The sequence below is a fragment of the Citrus clementina genome, unplaced genomic scaffold (genome assembly GCF_000493195.1).
Source record: "Citrus clementina cultivar Clemenules unplaced genomic scaffold, Citrus_clementina_v1.0 scaffold_2, whole genome shotgun sequence".
Classification (NCBI taxonomy): Eukaryota; Viridiplantae; Streptophyta; class Magnoliopsida; order Sapindales; family Rutaceae; genus Citrus; species Citrus x clementina.
Window position 1 is genome coordinate 13,136,300 of NW_006262688.1, and position 21,091 is coordinate 13,157,390.

The following is a 21,091-nucleotide window of genomic DNA, read 5'->3' on the forward strand; positions in this document are numbered from 1 at the left end:
GTTTAGAGTGTAAAATGATGATTTTATCCTTTAAAAATATGCATCTCTAACACTTAACATTACTTTACTATAGTCGTGTGTTTATAAAGGGTGACCACAGTCGTGTATATATTAATTTACTCAACTATGGTAGTATATTGATAAAGATACTCGATATTAGTTATGTATTTATGAATGTACTTGATTATAATCGTGTATTTATAAAAATACTCGACTGTAATTCTGTATTTGGAAATCAAATTTCAATTTAAGGGTATTTTAGACATTCCTTATCTCAAAAGGCATATTATGATAATTTTGAAGTATGGGGGGTATAACTGGATTAATATCCAAGCTTCAGAGCATACCCGTGATAAATTCCTGGAGAATATATAACTTCATGGATAACCCCTCCTTTATAAGCCTATTTAATGAGCGAATTTTAGGGTTTCTATTCTTTTTCTTCTTTCATTTTGAATTTTTGATGATACCCAGAGGAGCGAAGCATCGTTAGAACTGGTTCGCAAACCCAGCTACTCAAAATGGTGAGTAAGAGTTACATCTCTCTCTTTAAGCAACAAGCCCGTTATAATCTTTTTATTTTGTTAAAACGATGATGGTGAGACAATACATTATTTTACATCTCTTCTCTTTGTTAACCTCCAGGCCCCAAAACGAGGCGTAAAAGCACTAGTCGCTGCATCGAAGAGGAAAACGGTACTTAATTTTACCACTAGTCCATTCTCTTCTTAATGTTCAGGGTTACTTCGTGAGTTTTTTTTGGTTTGGTTCTGACGGTGTCGTTTTTGTGCTTTTGTTATTTTGAAGGAGAAGGTAGTAAATCCACTGTTCGAGAAGCGGCCGAAGCAGTTTGGAATCGGAGGTGCATTGCCACCAAAGAAGGACCTGACCCGCTTTGTTAGATGGCCGACACAAGTCAACATTCAGAGGAAGAAGAAGATTCTTAAACTCAGGCTCAAGGTCCCACCTGCTTTGAACCAATTCACCAAGACCCTCGACAAGAACCTCGGTACTAATTTTAATTTTTTTCTTAGTTATATTTGTAGATTCAGTACATTTTATTATTAGTTACAAGGTTCTTGTTCATTGTTCTTTTACTGTTGTGTGAGGTATGTATATAACACTTCTGTAGCATGTGGTATGTCGTCCTGTGATTAAGTGACTAAACACTTGTTTTGGTAATATGATTTAGTTTTTTGTCTTTTGGCACAATATTTGTATGTTGTTAATGGTAAAAAAAATGATGGAAAAAAATGGTTGATGAATTCATTTGTGAAACTTATCTGCAGCATCAAACTTGTTCAAGATGCTTCTCAAGTACAGGCCTGAGGATAGAGCAGCAAAGAAGGAGAGACTGCTGAAAAAGGCTCAGGCAGAGGCTGAAGGAAAAACGGTTGAGAGTAAGAAACCCATTGTTGTAAAATATGGGCTTAACCATGTGACCTATCTTATTGAGCAGGTATTGTTTTTCCTCAATTGCACTTCAATTTCACTCTTATGTTGGATTTCTTTTCCCTATCAATTGTCCAATTAAAACTTCCTTGCAGAACAAGGCACAATTGGTGGTTATTGCCCATGACGTGGACCCAGTAGAGTTGGTTGTCTGGCTACCAGCCTTGTGTAGGAAGATGGAGATCCCATACTGCATTGTGAAGGGGAAAGCTCGCTTGGGAGTGGTAATTATGTAATTTTTTTTGTTAGCTTTAAAATTTGTTTTAGCATAAATTATTCAAGAACTAAATTATTGCGAATTCTGATAGATTGTCCACAAGAAAACTGCATCTGTTTTGTGCTTGACCACAGTCAAGAATGAAGATAAGATGGAGTTCAGCAGAATCTTAGAGGCTATCAAGGTGATATAAAGTTAAAATCTTTTATTAGGTGTACAATATTAGTCTTTCGATAGTTGATTGATTTTTTTGTACATCCTTTTTGTTGTCTCAGGCTAATTTTAATGATAAATACGACGAGCATAGGAAAAAGTGGGGTGGTGGAATTATGGGTTCAAAATCACAAGCCAAGACCAAGGCTAAAGAAAAGCTCCTTGCTAAGGAAGCTGCCCAGAGAATGTCTTAAGAGCCAATCTTTTGCAATTTTGTTAATCTACTGCAATTTTGTTATTTAGGATATGAGCATTGGGGCTTTTTACCCTCTGAGATTTTTGGTTATTTTGAAGTTGTTCAGGCTGATTACAGAGGTTTTCTTTCATTATAGGGTGATTAAATTTAATTGAGAAGCAGGATATTTTTTTACATGAATATGCATTCTTGTCATGGGTTTAGTCCTGATTCAATGCAAATGCTTGTTTAGTATAAGTTGTTTTTCACCATCATTGAACATTTATATCTCTGCCTTCAGTCTCCTAGTATATTCCTATCTTGTGAACCTGTGTAATTTTCCAGTGAGTTAATTTTGTTTAGAACATGCACTTTTTTCAACTTCCGATGGGTGAGCAAGGCCTTTAACATCATACTGTCAGTGGAAGTTCTGTAATGGCTGATGTTTATGGTCTTTGTGCTACATCTAGATCTTCTTGTTGGAACTGTGTCGGTACAAATAACTGGTACCTTTAAGATTTTAATTCTGATACAATAAAAAAGATTCTTGAGGACCTTGCTTGTTCTGTGTACTTCTTTCAACATCAGCATAAAAATCATGTGTACATGAAACAAATTAGTAGGAATTGTTGCCTGGCGCTGACATCTTATTACTTGATCATTCATCTAGAAGAAAATCTCCAGTAATATCTTACACTTGTTTTCTTCCCTACAATGGGCTTTTTAATTCATTTTTGGTGACCCCTTTTTGTCTTTTAACTGCTTTAATCTCTAAAAAAGAGTGATTATCTTATTATTCAATATACATTTGCTAATTGGTAAATTGCAATCACGTCACTAGTGGGTATCATTTCATACTGCCAATCACACGGCCAAACGTCATAATTTATTCCCACAAATATGAATTTTTCAAGGATAAGCAAAGGGTAAATAATAAATTGAATCAGTAGTGATGAATAGTAGGTTTTATGTATTTAAACGAATAATATGAATAAAGTAACCCTGGGACATTTGAAAAAATAGAAAGCAAATTTCAGAGTTAAAGCACTACTGAGTGTGCTATTGTTAGCGTTGGGTCGTTGGCAAATTAAAGAACTCGCCAATTAAATTATTTGAAAAAAAATGCAATTCATTTTTTTTGTATTATAAAATAAAAAAATAAAAAAATAATAGCAGTATTAACATCTCTTAAAAAGAAAATACACACACACACTGTCTGTTTCTCTCTGAATCTCTGCAATTCAACAAACCCTAGCCATCTCTTTGTGTCTCTTTCTCTCTCTACTCTCTCGCCAATTCTCAGGCTTTTAATTTTCCTGCAAATTCCTGTGATGGCTGACGGAAAGCTTGATCTGCCGGACGATCTCCTCTCCACCAAAACGTTCGATCAACGCCGCTCTGTCAAAGGTTTTATTTATTTATTTTATTTTATATTTTTTCAATCTTAATTTGTATTTATCTAATCTCATTGTTACGGAAATAAACCTTCATAGCTACATCTGATCGATCTGCGCCTCATAAAAATATATATGTGTTTTCTTATTATCAATTGTGAGCTTTGTGTATTTCTCAAAGGTTACTTTGAATTTAGGCTTCTAAGTCTGCTTTGTCTTATCATAAATCTGTTATTTTCTGTTTCGGGCGCTCATCTACTTCTAATCGTCTGCAGGTCAATTTTTGATTTCCTTATATTGTTTATTTCTTTACTATGGCTATTAAGTGCAACTATGAACATGAATTTTAGTAGTTTATAATTTTTTTTATTTGATTTTAAATGAATGATTCAGTCTGGTGTGTGAATATATGTACCAATAATTTTAATTTTGTGTCGTGCTAGATGAAGCTTGGGGCGGCAGTGGTGACGAGAAGTCAGCTATGGGGTTACTTGATGAGTCAAAAGGTGGACTAATTATTTTTGCTGGAGTTCTGTAAATGTTGTAACTTGGTTTGACAAGGACACGCGTGAATGCTTTCGTTGTGTATTCAATTTCTTTATTCTGCCTTTTATTCTGTTTGTGTATGCTTGTGTGGTTCTTACGGTGGTTTTGTATGGTTGCAATTTTACTCTGGTTGCAGTTGCTGATCAGGCAACTTCAGACAGCAGCATTCCTTTGTCTCCGCAGTGGCTTTATGCTAAACCAATTGATGCCAAGACATCAAGTACAGGAGCATCAGGGGTATGAAAATCTTGAATAATAATACTATTACAGTTAATTATTTGTGTCTAACCTGGTAGAGCCTTTTATTACATATGAAAGAGGTGGGCAGGTATGTTTCTAGGTTATTCACTGGTACATCATGGTCAATGGGTTTATAAACTTTTCAATTTTCTTGCTTGCTGGAGTGATGCTTGCTTTTATTTTCAGAAGGAAATAAATTTTCATTATATGTTGCTACTGGCATGTTATGCTTCCAAGATTGCCTGTAGGTAATCTTGATTGATTGATATTTCTGCCATTTGCTGTATTGTGATCCAAAATCAGTTGATTTTGTCTCTTACCTTGATTATGCATTGGTTGCTACTGAAGTTTGTTGAAAGAAAGATCTTTTCTTCCTTAACCCAATATGATAATGCTCCTGAATTTGTTTTTTTTAGTATCTCTCGACAGTAAATTTGTATATTCGGCTATTAAGTGACTCTATATCAGCCTTTTATGAATTTTCTCTAATTGTAAAATGTCTATATTGTTAGGCATTCCCATCACTGCTGAATATGTTATGATATCTGTTAAGGTTGTTTCAGACTTGCAGCTTGAAATATCTTATGAGATGAGATGCTTGATGTCATGTTTGTAGATATCTTTTTAAATGCTGCGGTGAAGAATTTTTCACTTCTATAATTGCTGGCCTCCATTTATATTTGTCCCTTCCAATTGCAGTGGTATATTGATCCATGCTCATTTAGAGCCTCTGGATAACTTGTGTTATGGAGATTGGGGGCAGAAAATTTTATGTCTTTCTTTACAGATACTCTTGACCGTGTTTTTGGACCAAGTTTATTAGCATATTGCTGCAAAAAGTTCCGTGTGAAAGAGAAGTCTATGCATTTTTTTTTTAACTTCTATTTAAATTGGTTTGGTCTTTTTGCTCAAGTCATAATTCCAAAACTGAGTAAGCTAGATTTTGTTTTGGTTTATGAAAAAAAAAATATTGTCCAGGTCAGGATCGTTGGTCATCACTATTGAAGTTTCACTACTGCTCTGAAATTTTCTTAATAGCATGTTTGTTACTCACCTTTATCTCTATCTGTACCCAAAAAATGGCAGGAAATGCGTGCACCAAATTCTTTGCCTCATGGAAATGTCACTGATCCTAATCTAAAAGACAGTTGGCGTTTAGATGGATCTCAGGATAAGAAAGACTGGAGGAAGATTGTGCCTGATGTTGAAAGCAACCGCCGTTGGCGTGAAGAGGAGAGAGAAACGGGCTTACTTGGTAGAAGAGATCGCAGAAAAGAAGATCGTCGTGCTGATGCCTTATCTAAGGATATGTCTGAAACTAGACCCCTGTCTTCTACAGATCGTTGGCATGATTCCCGGAGAGATAGCAAGTGGACTTCAAGATGGGGTCCTGAAGATAAAGACAAGGATTCTCGAAATGAAAAAAGGACAGATGTTGAGAAGGAAGATATTCAGATTGACAGACAATCTTTTGTCAGTGGGAATCGCCCAGCCTCTGAGCGTGACAATGACTCTCGTGATAAGTGGAGGCCACGCCATCGTATGGAAGCTCATGCTGGTGGTTCGGCTGCATATCGCTCTGCACCAGGATTTGGGCCAGAGAGGGGACGGATGGAAGGCTCAAATGTGCGATTTGCAGCAGGACGTGGAAGGTCTGGTAATAATGGAATCACAGGCAGATCCCCTTCTGTATCTGTTATTGGTTCTGTTCCTGTAGATAAATTATGCAGCTCCTCTGCTGCCAGTACATATTGCTACCCTAGAGGAAAGCTTCTTGACATTTATCGCAAGCATAAGACTGTTCCGAGTTTTGATGCCATACCTGATGAGATGGAACACGTGTCACTGATAACACAAGTAGCAGCCATTGAGCCATTGGCTTTTGTTGCTCCTGATGCAGAGGAAGAGGTATATAGTTTCTTTCAGTAAGTATATATCATTGTAGTAATGGCTGCTTCAAATTGGATCTTTGTTTTCTGCAGGCTGTTCTTTGGGACATATGGAAAGGAAAAATCGGAAGCAGTGGTGTGTTGCAGAATTCATTTAGGGACAAAAATGTGCCATCTAGTGATGATATTACAGGTTAGAGTTGCTTTTCATGGGCTGTTGTAGAATAAAATATTTTATTTTTCTCTGATGGAGGATTATTTTCTATCCAGGTTTTGATGCCACGAGTGGAGGACAAGTGGTTGCTTTGGTGCTGTCTGACGAAACTATTGAAACTGTTGAAAATGCTGCTGTACATATTTCTTCTCAAGATAATGGAGCTGCGGGACTAGATACATCTGATTCACTGGCAGCTGTTTCCAAGGGTAAGAAAGTATCATTTTAAAGCTATGGCAGTTACTTTAATTCGAGTATATTGATGATAAATAACTAATTGAGTGCATGTATATTTGAACTTATTCTCCATTTCAGAAAGGGATGCTTTGATAGAAGGCAAAGAGAAGTTTATGACAGGAACAACTGATGCAGTTGTACATGATGGCTTGATAAGTTCAATTTTTAACAGACAAAATATCTGCAGTGCAGGGGAGACTTGTGGTCTGAGTAATAGTGTGAATGATCTGAAATATTCTGAAAGCCAACAACGAGCAGATTTGATTCTGTCAAAGCATTCTAAGTTAGGGTTTATTGAGCCAGTTACTTTAGATGTTGGTGGCCAGCTTCCTGATGATTCAAGTTCTCTATTTGATTTTACATCCCTCCAGAAAAATTCAAGTAGTGATCAGCTTCATCTTCAAGGCGATGACAAGGCTCATTCAGTGGATGTCTTACCTCCAGACCCAGAGGATTTAAGCTTGTTTTATCTTGATCCTCAAGGAGAAATTCAGGGACCATATATGGGAATTGATATCATTATGTGGTTTGAGCAAGGCTATTTTGGAACCGATTTACCTGTTCGGTTGTCAGATGCCCCTGCTGGATCACCCTTTCAAGAACTTGGTGAAATTATGCCACATCTAAAATTTAAAGCTGCGTCTGCCCCTGGTACTAATCTAACTGCCACATCACAGCTATCTGATGCTGTTGGAGGTACCTTGGAAGACAGCCTCGCCCCTAGTGTTTCTGGTTCTGACTTTAAGGGGTCTGCTGTTGCAAATGATCAACAGTGGGTTTCAACTGCAGCTTCGAGCATTAATTATTATTCAAGAGTGCCTAATAATGAAAATAAGTCCGAGTTGCATTATGCTGATGATAAGAACTTCCAAAATTCTGTTGCTCAAGATGAAGGTATGTTACATGGCTTAAATTTTCTATTAATATTTATAATTGTATCTGATTGTTATGCCACTTCAAGTGCTTATGTTTATATGCTACAGAAATTGTCTTCCCTGGGAGGCCTGCAAGTAGCTGTGGAAATCAATTTAGGAAATCTGCTAGTGATATTCACAGTTCTATATCGAGTCCTGCTAGCCATCATTCCCTTGCTAATGAATTTTCTGAAACTACCATGCCTAAACATCAGGATGATGATAAATTGCATCCTTTTGGCCTTTTGATGTCTGAGCTCAAAGACAGCTCTCACTTGAGGCGTACTCAGTCATCAAATATGGCCTCAGGCATAGGTGATCAGGATCAGGTCATGGATTCTTTACTTGAGAGAGAAGCCACATTTGTCAATCAGAGTGGTTTTCGTATGACGGCTGATCAACCCTCTTTCGGGGAGTCCTTGTCTGATGATTATAGGAAAAACACACATTCTAAACAAAACATTCATCAAGGTTCTGTAGATGCTCACCACTTGTTGCGTAGGGAGCAAACAGTGAACGGTTTTAATCTGGGAGAGCACATAATATCACAAAAGTTGCAAAATGAACTACAACATCACAATCTGTTGTCTCATCATTCTTCACATGCCACTGGATTGGGAATAGAGGAAATTCCTGGTTATGCTCTTTCTCAGAGCAAGAACCTAAGTCTGCAACGTTCAGGCCATCCACGATTAGAAATGGAACAACTATTGGAACTTCAATTTCCACAGCAGCGACACCTTGAGCTTCAACAACAGCGGCACCTTGAGCTTCAACAACAGCAGCACCTTGAGCTTCAGCAACAACGGCATCTCGAAGAACTCCAACAACAAAGGCAACTTGAAGAACTCAAACAGCAGAGGCGACTTGAAGAACTCCAACAACGGAGGCAACTTGAAGAACTCCAACAACGGAGGCATCTTGAAGAACTTCAACAGCGGCATCTTGAAGAACTCCAACAACAGAGGCATCTTGAAGAACTTCAGCAACTGCGAAATATTGAACTTCAGCAACAGAGGCATCTTGAGCTTCAGCAACAGCAACGGTTATTGCAGCATCAGCAACAGCAGCAACAGCAGCAGCAGCAGCAGCGTCTCAACCAAATGAAATTGCTTCAGCAAGAACAGCAACAGCAGTTTCTTTGGGAACAGTTATTGCAGCATCAGATATCTGATCCTGTTTATGGACGGTTGAAGGCAGATACTATGAGAGACAACCCGCTCGATCAGGTTCAGTTAAGGATGCACCTTCTGCATGAACTTCAACAAAACTTTCAAAAAGGGCAGTTTGATCCATCAATGGAGCAGATTATCCAAGCAAAGATTGGTCAGAATGCACACCGAGGACAGTCAGCTGCTTTACTAGACCTCATATCACAGGCAAAGCATCGAAATATGCTTTCTTCAGAACAGCAGCTTCATTTTCAGCAAGACCCTTTGCAGGGTCGGCAAGTATTGTCATTGAGGCAGCAGTTGGGGTTGGAGGGGGAAAGGCGCATCAATGGGCCATGGTCAGTGGATGAGGCTGGTCAATTTTTTAGGAATCCTGCTGATCATCACCATGTTCAGTCTGCAGGCCTTAATTCTTCAGATTTTTACCAGCAACATCGGAGGCTTTCCTCACCTGTGGAGCAATTTGACCCTCGTCATTGGAATCCTGCTATACAAGAACAGCATCAGCTAGGCTTTTTTGAACCTAGCTCTACAGCTTTGGATAGGTCAATGAATTTAGATAATGTGAATGCTTGTGGCCAAGGTTTAGATTTCCCAGATCAACATCTGTATATGCATTCCTCTGGCCAGCTTGGTTCTTTGTCTTCAGGTGTCTCTTCTCACTCCCGTCATGTTTCTAATGAGTTTTATGCTTCTTATCCAGGCATGATAGAGCACCACTCCCCAGTGAATAGTGGGCTGCTAGAAAGTAACTGGATTGAGAAACATATTCAACAGTTGAATCTTAAAGCTGAACAGCAAAGAAAGGAGTCAGATATTAATATGAATGCTGTGAATTCAAGTATATGGGCACCCACCACAGGTGATGAGGAGAATTCAAAGCGAGCTCCAATGGACCATTTCCATCAAAACTTGGGTCATAAATCTATGCAGTCATCAGAAGATGATTATCAACATCTTATATCATCTTCTAAAACTCAGGAAACTGTTTGGCCAGTTTCTGAGACACACTCTTTTAATCATCCTTTTAGTCATCTACCAGATCAAGAAGTCAGTGAGATTAGCTCCTTTATTGAAGGCCCTCAAAATTTCAATAACGGTGCAAAATTTAAGCATGCAGGAAACACTGAAAGATTGATCCCAAGATCTAGTTCTGGAGCAACAATGGAACAGTCATTCTTGTCAGGCATTGTAGAACATCCTAACTCTATCAGTAAATCAGCTGCGGAGTCTGAACTGCAAGGGCTGAAGGGGAACAGACATGGGTCAAAAGGCATGAGTTGGTCAGTTTCAGAGATCAAGGATAACTTGGAGGAAACAGAAAATTCGCTGGATTGTGGGGAGCAACCTAGTACTGCCCATAGTAGGCAGAGCTCGCTTAGTACTTCTGGTAATTAGTCAATTATTCTTCTTGGTGGATCTTGTTTTTGTTTAAATGAATGTTGAAAGCACTGAAAACTATGCAGGTGGAAATGGAGGCTATGATATTGGATCAGATAAGTCAGTCGGAGAAGTTTCTAATGACAGGTATGGTTCCCCCCCCCCCCGGCGGATGTATTTGTACTGTGTAAATCACCGTTTTTCATTAAAAAAAAAAAAAAAAGAGCTGCTGTTCACTATTGTTGGAATAGTTTTGCTCAGTGATTTTGGAGTAGCTAGTGGCTAGTGCTATGTTTTGCAACTGTTCACTCCCTTAGCCATGTTGATAAAGAAGTCATTTTTTGTTGACAGGCTACCCACCATGTTACCCAAAGGGCTTGACAATGATTGGAACAAACGCCCAACTGTAACAAGAGTTGCTTCATCTTCCCAGGATGAGCCAACTGCTGCTCCAATTGTCAAGCAGAAAAGTTCAGCTTCCCTTGCATCTGATGGTATAAAATGTGTTTCAGTCACTCTGCTTTTAATTTTTTTGGTTATGGACTATTAGTTCATTTATGGCTGTGGTAACTTTCAGAAGGAAAGCGGGAATCTGTTAATAATCCAGTAGGAGCCAGAGTCTCTGAAACTGGCAAGAAAGATCTGCGATTTAGGAGGACCTCATCTTTCAGTGATGCAGCAGTCTCGGAGACATCATTCATAGACATGCTTAAGAAACCAGTTCATCCAGAAGCAGATCCATCAAATGGGGCTGCTTTTGAGTCATCTGATGGTGCACCAAGTGGGCGGGGTGGCAAAAAGAAAGGAAAGAAAGGAAGGCAGATAGATCCCGCTCTCCTTGGATTTAAAGTTTCTAGCAACCGGATCATGATGGGTGAAATTCAGCGCCTTGAAGATTGACCAGCTACAAGATGTACATATATTGCATTGTGATTTTCTGCATTCTTTGTATAGAAGGATTCTGTACAGTTGAATAGTTCAAGTATCTAGATTTTCGTTGTTTTTGCATTCTTTTTTGTTTGGAGATGCGGTAGCTGATTTTGTTTTCTACACTGCCTTGCCATTCTCAATGTATACAGTAAAACGTAAATGAGGTCTAGCTTGTGTAGATGGGATAGAGAAAATTCAAAATTCTTTTGTAGAGTTGCATATACTAATAAAAGAAATAATTGTTTCATTTTTTTTTTACTTTTATTTTTTGTTTTTGGTAAACCCAAGGTTGGGTGGGCACTCCTAGGACAGATTCCTGAATGTACAAACTTGTTTCCACCCCCAAGATAAATATTTCTGCTTCTCTAGGATTCATGCTTTACTTCTTTCATATTGGATTGCAAATTGATTCGTGGATAATTCAGAAAATGGACGAAATAGCAGATGCTTCGCGGTACCAATGGTTGCCAAACATCGGCTGTTCTTTTAAGTCTTCATGAAGGTTAGCGCAAGTAGAATCCATGCTCTCCTTCCCAATATTAGCTTACTCCCTCAATGAGCTCGTCTAATCATAAACTCTGCTTTATCTTCTTCGTGGTAAGTTTCTTCCGCAGTTTCGTTGTGATAGCAGCTTCGATTCTACTGCATCAATCCTGAATGTACAAAATACAATAATAATAGTTATAGCATTCTTGGTGGAAGGTTTATGCAGTCACGCCATGGGCTTACGCGTTAAATCGGGAGCTCTTATTTTCATTATATTTTCATCTTTGTACTTCTGAATAATTGTCCATCTCTTGCTACCGTAATTATGTAATATAGACGGACGGCTACAGGTATTGAAGAATGACAATTATCTAAAAGTCTGAAAACTTGGTTTCCTATTATTATTGCTGGCAGTAGATAACGACTCTTTTCATGTGCGCTTTCACGCTGCTGCTTGTAACTGGTGCCATCACACCCTTCATAGGACATCTCCATGATCCTTCAAGGAGGCATGTAGTTTACACGAGAAGGCCTGTAATTCATTCCAAGCCTGACTCATCACCTCGGCTACTAGTTTTGCATAGACGACCAAGAGGATATTCCTATTGCCATCAATGTCCTCAATACTTTTTAAGTCCCACCCATCAAAGCCCTATTACCATCTATATCCTCCACTTCATTGTGCTTGCCGGACGTGCAAACTCACTTTTCACAGACCAAAGTCCCTCTATATTTGAACACTTGGTCAGTATCTTCAGATTCTCTGAGCAAAGCAGTCACAGCCTGGTCTCAGTTGTCCTGTTTAATACCATATCTAAAAGAAGGAAACTATCGTGTAATATACAGAGAGGGTGGCTGTGGATTGTGTAGGGGCTGTGGCTGAGATCAAATCCATGGAGAACAATTATGAACTTGCAATGGTGGGAAAGAATCATGACAATCTATCACCAATCAGGTCAGGGCTGACATTTTGGAATGAGTTCAGAGAGTTGGGAATGATAGGTGATGTGTTAGCTTCAGCAGATTTTATGGGCAATACCACAATATTGGTGGTGCAACAACAGACAGAATGTAGGAAGTCACAGTCATGTAAAGGAGGACGACAATTAATAGCCTTGTGTAGGAAGGAGTCCCTTAGAAGTGAGAAGACAATTAATAGACTTAATTTCCACATATTGTACACCGTCACTGCAGAAAAATCTGCATTTTGGTTACTGTTTTTAGTTGCACCAATGAGCCAGATACTAAAACATAAAACATAGTCACTGACTTGGGAGCATTACTCATCCTGCCACTAGGATACCCGACTACCACCCAGGTTATGATCTGCTGCATCCCTTACCAGCACCAATTTCAGAATCTAGGCATTTTTCCTGCAATGCATGAAGCAGCAGAAGAATAGGCTCTGGGTATGAAGAAGACGAAAGTGATGCAAATAATTCTTCAGAAATTTCTTGTAACATTGTAGGTGAGCTCTCCTGAATCCATTTTATATGTTCAATGGCCATTTCAACCTCTCTGGCATCAGCTAAAGATTTCAGCAAGATAACATGGGAGTCTGAATGTCCTAAATCAGAACTGAGACCATGGAGCAACTTAGTAGCAACGAGAAAATGACCTGCATGAAGCTTAATTGAAGCATGTAAATAGCTTCTCATAAGGAAACAAAACATAAGAGAAAGTTGAATTGATACCTCTTCTACAGAGAGAAATCATGAATGTGCTCAAAATGCTACGTGCGAGCATGACATCCTGATTAACAGACTTGTTAAAGACTTCAAAAGCAGCTTGAAGATTTGTTTCTTGACAAAGCCCTTCAAGAAGGGATGTGTAAGTTGTAGCATCAGGCGCCACTCCTTTCTCCAACATATTGTGGAAGAGCCTCAAAGCGCCTTCAATTTCACCAACTTCTGAAAACTTGCTAATAAGTATATTGTACGTCTTCAGATTTCCACTGCAGCCACTAGCAAACATCTGATCCCACAACTTTTTAGCAGGACGCAGCAAATCTTCTCTACAGCATGCTTCCATGAGAGAATTATAAAAAGAAACATCTGGATCTAATCCTTTCCTCTTCATCTCCTGAATAACCCCATATGCTTCTCTTAGTCTCCCTGAAGTGCACAAGAATGAAACCATCACATTGTAACTCTCCATATCAGTGAAATAATCATTAGCAGACAGAACCTTATAAACCTCTACCAATTCATCACTCTTGTTACGCTTACATAAATTCTTACTCAAGTTACTCAATGTCGATAATGTCGGAACTCTCCCTTTCTCAATCATAAAATTAAAAAACACAATAGCAGACCTAGGATCAATGCTCGATACCGAACCTATCAAGGCATTTAAAACATCATCATCAATGGTAAACTTCCCACTAACAATCACTTCGCCCAGTTCTTTTGCTTCACATATTCGTCTCTCCACAATCAAACCTAAAATAAACTCTCTATAGTCATTAGTTCTTGGAGCAACCCCTAGCTTTCTTTTCTTCTTCAAGACTACTTCTCTTTCAAACACAGATCCCATTAGTTTAAACTCTTCAGCTACAATTCTATAAGCAATGAAGTCAGGTTTACACTCTCTTATCCTCAACTCATCTAATACCTTAAAAGCCTCTTCTACTCTTTTACCCTTGCAAAACCCATGAATTATCAAAACCGCAATTACCGACCCATTAATCATTGAATTCTCTCTCTTTCTAACCTCGTCCAACATGCTTAAAACTTGACCCAGTTTAGCATTTTCACAGAACTTCCAAATAAACACACCAAAACCAATGGTACTGAACTCGACACCTCTATGAGACATTTCATCGAACATCTTCAAAGCATTATCAATGTATCCATCAGAAGCTAATACAGCCAACAGAGAGTTGCATATCTCAGGCCCAATGTCTTCACAGTTGAACTTAACTTCATTGAAAACTGAAAAAGCTTTCTGGGTATTCTTTCCTTGGATCAGTGAAGGAATTATAAACCGATAAACTGAAGAATCTAGAGTTATTTTATTAACTTTGACTTGCTTTAAGACGGAGTCAATTGCGTTGATTTGGCGGGAAAGAGAAAGAGATTTGAGGATTGAGTGATAAGAGAGCGGGGAGTGAGTGAAGTTGGGTTGTTGGGAGGCCCAGTTGAAGAAGCCAAGAGCGAGGGAGTGGTGTGTTAAGAGATACGGGTTGATGACTCGGGCCACAAGCGATGGACTCAGTGAGTCACGGAGACCGAGTTGGTGGAGAGTTTGTTCCAGTAATGGGGTCCATTTCCGTGCTGGCCTTGTGCGATTCGAAGCGGAGATTATTGCTTGGCTGATCCGAGTCGCCAAATCAGTTGCTGGTCTCATAGTCATCGGAGTTTAATAACACGGTTGCCGTTGCAGAGAGAAAATGGGAGACCACGAATTAAACGCAGCATTTCACTTTCTTAAAAACAAGGAAAAATATACACCGATCACCTGATTTTTTGTACTTTATCAAAAATACATAATCTTTTTTTTTTTGCAACAATCCACCCGAAGTTTATAAGGTGTATCACCACTCCACTCATGTTATAATACTGTCAGAGTATTTAATAGAATACTCATCAAATGACTATTTTATCCATAAAAAACTTTTAGTTGCAAAGGGGTAATTATAAAAAAATCTTAAAAATAATAAATAACTATCAAATAAAAATCTTAAAAATAATAATAAATAAATTTGATAATAGAAGTTGCATATAAAAATAAATAATTATAAAAAAATCTTAAAACTAAATAATTATAAAAAATCTTAAAATAAATAAATTAGATAACAAATATTAAGAAGAACACCTCCTTCTTCCCCGCCTAGATTGTTTGCAGCCGCTGTTGCGCCCTCTTCACTAAACTCATTAGCCTTAATCAATTTCCTAAATTCATGATTGGACAAAGTTTTTGTTTTTCCAAAAAACAATTTAAAGGCTTAAATAGATTCACGTACAAAAGATAAGAAAATGAACATATTGCATCTGCTTGAATCTTCATAAGCAAAGCTTCTGGAAAGGCAAGACAACATCTAATTGGAGGAAGCATTAAAGAGCTATTCCACAATCTTCTTGTCCCTTCTCTCCATCGCGACGTACCACACATCATTGCCGACGTGCTTCGAGCATCCGTGAGCGGCTTTGTGGATGTGATACTGCGCATTGTCGGCAATTGTTAGCATTGCTGTTATGATGCCCAACGACAGTAATCCTTCAAATATTATCCATGACATGATTTGGGTTCTTGAAATTTTGATTTGAGTATGTTTTGTGTTTTTATCTCTATTTTTTTTTTCGATCTGTGCATTTGGGGTACTAGCAACGCCCCAGCAGTTGGTGGCCGTTTTTGCAAGAGGAATCCGTCATCGTTTTAGTGTGTTTACTTCAAATGACAATTTTAACCCTTTGATGTCAGCAATATTCTAACGAAGTTACGACGGAAGTGGAACGACGATAACTTTGTAAATTTTAAGTAGATTGTTGCAAAAAAAAAAAAAAAAATTTGTGTATTTTTAATAAAGTGCGAAAAATCAGGTGGTCGGTGGGTTGAAAATAAAAAAAGGAAAAATATCCACCGTCCATCTGATTTTGTCTACTTTTTAAAAAATACACAAATCTTAATTTTTTTGGCTGCACTCCACCTAAAGTAAGGTTTTCTTACACTCACCCACTCCCGTGTTCACGCTGTTAAAATCTCGTTGATGTCATAGGGATAAATTTATCATTTGACCCTTCTTCCTACCTCTCAAAATGCTTTGTTTCAGCACAATTAAATTCTTTGTTTCATCTGGTTCTCTTCCAATTCAGAACGAGTCTGAACATACTGATCAAAATTACCGGTATAGAACTTCAATTTCTTGTTTTGCATGTGAATGATGTTCGTGCAAACTCCATTTAGAAAATCCTAGGAGTGTGAAATCACCACCAAGATGCGGTCAAATTTCTTCAAGGTCTCTTCCATCCAGACACAAGCTTCTAGATCTAGATGATTTGTGGGCTCAACGAGTAACAGAATGGTTGGGTTAATAAAGAGTGCACGCGTCAATGCAATCCTCATTCTCCAGCCACCAGAGAAATCACGCGTTTTCTTAGCTTGCATAGTCTTGTTAAAACCAAGACCATCGCCTTCAGGTGCTGCTTGAAGTCCATAGTGTCACCCTCCCACCGGGTAACAACTTGATTTTCACACACCCATATTTCATGGGCTACTTGGTTTATGAGCCTGAAATCATGGTTGACGAGAACCATACCCCCATCCCACTCATTCAATGCCTCAGCAAGCGAGTCGATTATCTCAATATCCAGATGATTAGTTGGCTCATCCAAGAGACCTGCACTTTTATTTTGTTGTGTGTAATAAAGTCAATGTTCTTACCTTTATTTGCAATTAGATTGATATCACCATTTTCTTCACATTACATCACATCATTACCATGCCAAGAAAGAGCAATATCCCCAAAACCATTTGCAACTCCTCCTAATCACCCTCCTCAAACTCTGACAGCAAGCCCCGCAGCCATTATTATCCACCGCTTTCACTCCACCATAAACATTTCAGTAGCAATCTCCATCGAAACTTCAATAGGCAACACCATTTTCCCAGATTCCCTAGCCCAACAATATTTCCTTTTTCTTTCTTCACTACGTACCCAACCTCTCACCAATCTCCTTCAGTTTCTTTGCCACCAATAGCTTGATCTCAATCGATGATCGTGCCACCAGCAGCTCGAGCCTGAAGATAAGGTTTGGGATAAGGTTTCGGCCAGCCACTTTTTTTTTTTTTGCATTTATTTAGGGTAAAATTATAATTTTATATTTAGGGTAAAATAGTCATTTGATCAATTTTCCGTTAGTTCTCTTAACGTGTGCAAACGGAAGTGGATGAATGCAAGAAAACCTTATTTTAGGTGGAGTACAATAAAAAAAATTAAGATTTGTGTATTTTTGAAAAAGTGGACAAAATTAGGTGGACGGTGGATATTTTCCCAATAAAAAACAATCCCCATGGCAAAATCGGGAATGGCCTATGAGACCGAGTGGAGTGATAAAGTGGTGGGCAGAACCGAACCTAAACTCAAAAAATCGATTCGAAAAATCAGTTCGGTTCGATTTTTTACAGTTTCAATATTCTTTAATAAAAAAATCGAATAGCTTTGATCCGCCACCGAACCGAATAGTTCGGTTGGGTTTCTGGTTCAAAATTGCAGAACTAGAATTGAACCAAAATCCAATGGCAATTTTGAAATTTTGAAATAATACACACATCCAGCAGTACAAAATTGTAAAACTAGAATCAAACTGAAATCCAATGGTAATTTTGAAATAATACACACACAGAGACAGACACACAAACTAGGGATGGCAATGGAGCAGGTATGGATTGAATCTATATTGCTCTATATCCAGATCCGTAATAAAAATTAAGATTCGTATCTGCTCCAGATCCGTCATGGATTTATATTTTTCGCTCCATATCTAGATCCGAAACAAAAAATAAAGATCTATATCTGCTCCAAATCCAAAAAGAAAAATTCAAATTCAAATTTGCTCTAGATCCATCATGAATTCTAAATCTCAATAATAAAAGATCAATATTTTTTTAAAAAGAAAATTTAAGACTAAAATGCATTGGTAACAATTAAATTATATATTTTGTATAAAAAATCTAATAAGTATTGTAACTTCTACTTTTACACCAAAATATACAAATAAGAAAGATAATAAAATATCGATCAAAAGTAATTGCAAGAATAAGATCATTATAATATTCTAATGCCTCCTTTACCATTTTGATATCCACTGCACACCATCATCATTCTAATATTATTAAATAATAATATATAAGTTTAAAATGATTTATTATTTTTAGTGCTTTATTATTTTTATTATGATCATATATTAACTAAATATATGATTAACATAATTATTTTATAGTTGATAGCCACCATTGATTAGTGATTATACAAAATAAATAAGATTATGAGAAAATGATAGAAAATAAACTCAAATCTATGGATTTTCCTAACAATTAAAGAACTTATTCAAGCATTCAAATGAAGTGGAGAAGTTAGAGTATACTAAACAGAAAAAAAGAGACTAAATTGTACAGTGAAAAACTTAAAAAAATGAGAGCAGGCTATCTTAATTTTATTTTACACTTAATAAATTTTTGTCTTATTATCAATTAAGTACCTTTAAATTTTAATATTTTTAAATATATGCTAATTAATAAATTTTATCATCATTTATAATTACATAATTGTTAAGAATTTTTTAAAATAAAATTACATTAAATGGTGAGTGGACATAAATTTAGATCTAAATATTAAGATAAATTCGAATTTGCTCTAGATCCGCCTTAAATTCATGTATCGATATCCAAATCCGATCCAAATCAATTTTAATCCGATCCAAATTCGATCCAATTAAATTCGAATCACATGGACAATTGTTTGGTTCAATTCTAGTTCTGCAATTTTGAACCAGAAATCTGCCAAATTGTTTGGTAAAAATCACACACACACACAATTTTGAACCAAACAATCCGATCCATTGCCATCCTTAACACAAACACACACATACACACACACACACACACACATTACCGCCGATTATGACTAATTTTTACCCAAAATCTGCCAAATTGCTGCCGGCTGCTGATAACAAAACCTTTGCTACTGCCGCTGCCTTTTTGCTTTGCTGCCGCTTCCTTTTGGCTTTGCTGTTACTGCCGCTTCCTTCTGGCTTTGGTTTTGTCGTCGCTTCATTTTTGGGTTTGCTGTTGCCTGCTGATGGCTCTTTGCTTCCTTCTGGCTTCACGATCTAGCACCCATTGCTACCTTCACTGCTGCCAGTGCCACTTCCTTCTAGCTTCAAGATCTAGCAACCACCGCTGCCAAGGCGCATGGTGGTGGTGAGAGCGGAAGCTCAGGGAGCTGGGTTTGTTTTGATTGAAGAAGAAACAAATCCCAGCTCAAGTCTTTCTTTATGATTTATGAATGAAAGAGAGTAAGTAGTAATAATACAGCCTCAATTTTCTTTACTACTTGTACTCCTTTTCTTTTCTTTTTGTCAAATTAACTTGCATAATCATTTTCGATATCATAAATGCTTTTTAGAAATCTATAACATTTATTTGAAGTTAAAAGCTAATGAGTGTCACAACTCTTTTTATTTTCAATTGATTGTGATGGTAGTGAATGATTTGGTTTGGTAATATTATTGATGAAATTATAGATTGCAATTTGTATATTTGCATTTGTACTGATAGTTTTCTAAGGAAACAAAGTAGTTAAATTTGTACAGGTGATGAAAAACCGATATTTTGAACCGAAACCGAACAGGAACCGAAATTGAAATACCAAATCGCAACCGAACCGAACCAAGTCAAGTCGATCGGTTCCAGTTCGATTCTTAATTTATTTAGATTTATTTCGGTTTTTTACAAAATTCTGCACTGAACCAAAATTTTTAATTTTTTCCAATACTGAACCAAACAGAACCGACCTGGTACCTATCCGTAAGAGCGAATTTTGAATAATTAATGAAAAATAAAGTGAAAAAATAATAATTTTTAAATAGGGTGGAATTTGATTTTGTACTCCTTTATCCCACTCCCACCTCAATCTCCACTATAAGTAAATTTTTTTTAATTTTTATTTTATCAATTACGATGTCGACTAATAAATTTTTATTTTTATTTTTGTCAAATATAAATAGGCTATAACTATAAAAAAAAATTTTACAATATAATTCTTTATTACAAGTGTTTTATAAATAACGTATGATAAAACATTTTCTTAAAAATATTTGTAGTGAAGTAATAATTATTAATTTTATTATTTGATATTGTAGGATTAAAGTGTCAATCATAGGATATATATGAATATAATAAAGAGAAGATGAAGCAAATAATAAAAGAGTTGAAACATTACTATACAGTTTTATCCTTTTAGTTTTTATTTACCCAAACATTTTACAGTTTTGATATCATTTTAAGATATTATTTCAAACTTTTGAAATTTTTTAATAATTTAAATACTTTATAATATGGTAATAATTTTATTTAAATCACTATTTTTTTAAAAAAATTATGTATTCATACCTATTATAAAATAAGTAAATAAGAAATTAGGTGGCCACTCGACCAAAGAGTTGCTGCCCTTACACTTGTGAGGGCAACGGTTCAAGCCGCTAAAATTTCCTTCCCAATTATGAAGATAATTGTGTAAAAGCAGTCTTCTCTCTCTCTCGAAATGAGAGTGAAGTAGATATCTATCGAATATTTGAGAAGATAAAAATATGAACTCTTGTCCCAGTAATTGTCTGATTGTAAATATATTAATAAATAATCTCATATAATATGAGTTGTAAGGATTGGAGATGAAATTTTTAATTATATAGGAAATTGGTAGGTCTCCCCACCTCCACCCCATCCTATTGCCATCGCCCCCCCCCCTCCCTAATCTCCTGATTTTTACCACCAAGCCCTTTATCTCCATAGGACAATTGACTTTGGTACAATTATTATTATTATTATTTTAAGTTTGGGAGAGTGGCAAAAGGTTAAATTAATTTTTTAGTTCTTATTTCTTTGAGGACTCATTTGAACAACTAGTCGAATAA

General features: G+C 36.9%; 3 protein-coding genes across 4 annotated transcripts; 2 read left to right on the forward strand and 1 right to left on the reverse strand.

Moving 5' to 3' along the window:
* The first annotated feature begins 481 nt into the window (after positions 1-481).
* LOC18052955 (60S ribosomal protein L7a-1) lies at positions 482-2,387 on the forward strand. The gene is made up of 7 exons (XM_006446956.2): positions 482-524; positions 646-696; positions 808-1,009; positions 1,290-1,459; positions 1,548-1,676; positions 1,761-1,853; positions 1,945-2,387. The coding sequence occupies exons 1-7, from the start codon at positions 522-524 to the stop codon at positions 2,074-2,076; spliced, it is 780 nt and encodes a 259-aa protein (XP_006447019.1). The 5' UTR covers positions 482-521; the 3' UTR covers positions 2,077-2,387.
* An 851-nt stretch (positions 2,388-3,238) lies between these two features.
* Positions 3,239-11,220, forward strand: LOC18052956. Its single transcript, XM_006446957.2, has 11 exons — positions 3,239-3,464; positions 3,895-3,957; positions 4,134-4,234; positions 5,324-6,145; positions 6,220-6,319; positions 6,397-6,549; positions 6,656-7,471; positions 7,561-10,053; positions 10,130-10,190; positions 10,395-10,537; positions 10,621-11,220. Exons 1-11 carry the CDS (start codon positions 3,389-3,391, stop codon positions 10,941-10,943), a joined length of 5,151 nt encoding a protein of 1,716 aa, XP_006447020.1. The 5' UTR covers positions 3,239-3,388; the 3' UTR covers positions 10,944-11,220.
* A 238-nt stretch (positions 11,221-11,458) lies between these two features.
* LOC18052958 (pentatricopeptide repeat-containing protein At5g14080) lies at positions 11,459-14,903 on the reverse strand. 2 transcript variants are annotated; one of them, XM_006446959.2, is made up of 2 exons: positions 13,154-14,903; positions 11,459-13,077 (listed from the first exon to the last, which is right to left on the reverse strand). In XM_006446959.2, exons 1-2 carry the CDS (start codon positions 14,811-14,813, stop codon positions 12,779-12,781), a joined length of 1,959 nt encoding a protein of 652 aa, XP_006447022.1. In that variant the 5' UTR covers positions 14,814-14,903; the 3' UTR covers positions 11,459-12,778. The 2 variants fall into 2 exon arrangements, with proteins under 2 accessions (XP_006447022.1, XP_024047085.1); XM_024191317.1 differs by having other exon boundaries at positions 13,016-13,037.
* Positions 14,904-21,091: the final 6,188 nt, after the last annotated feature.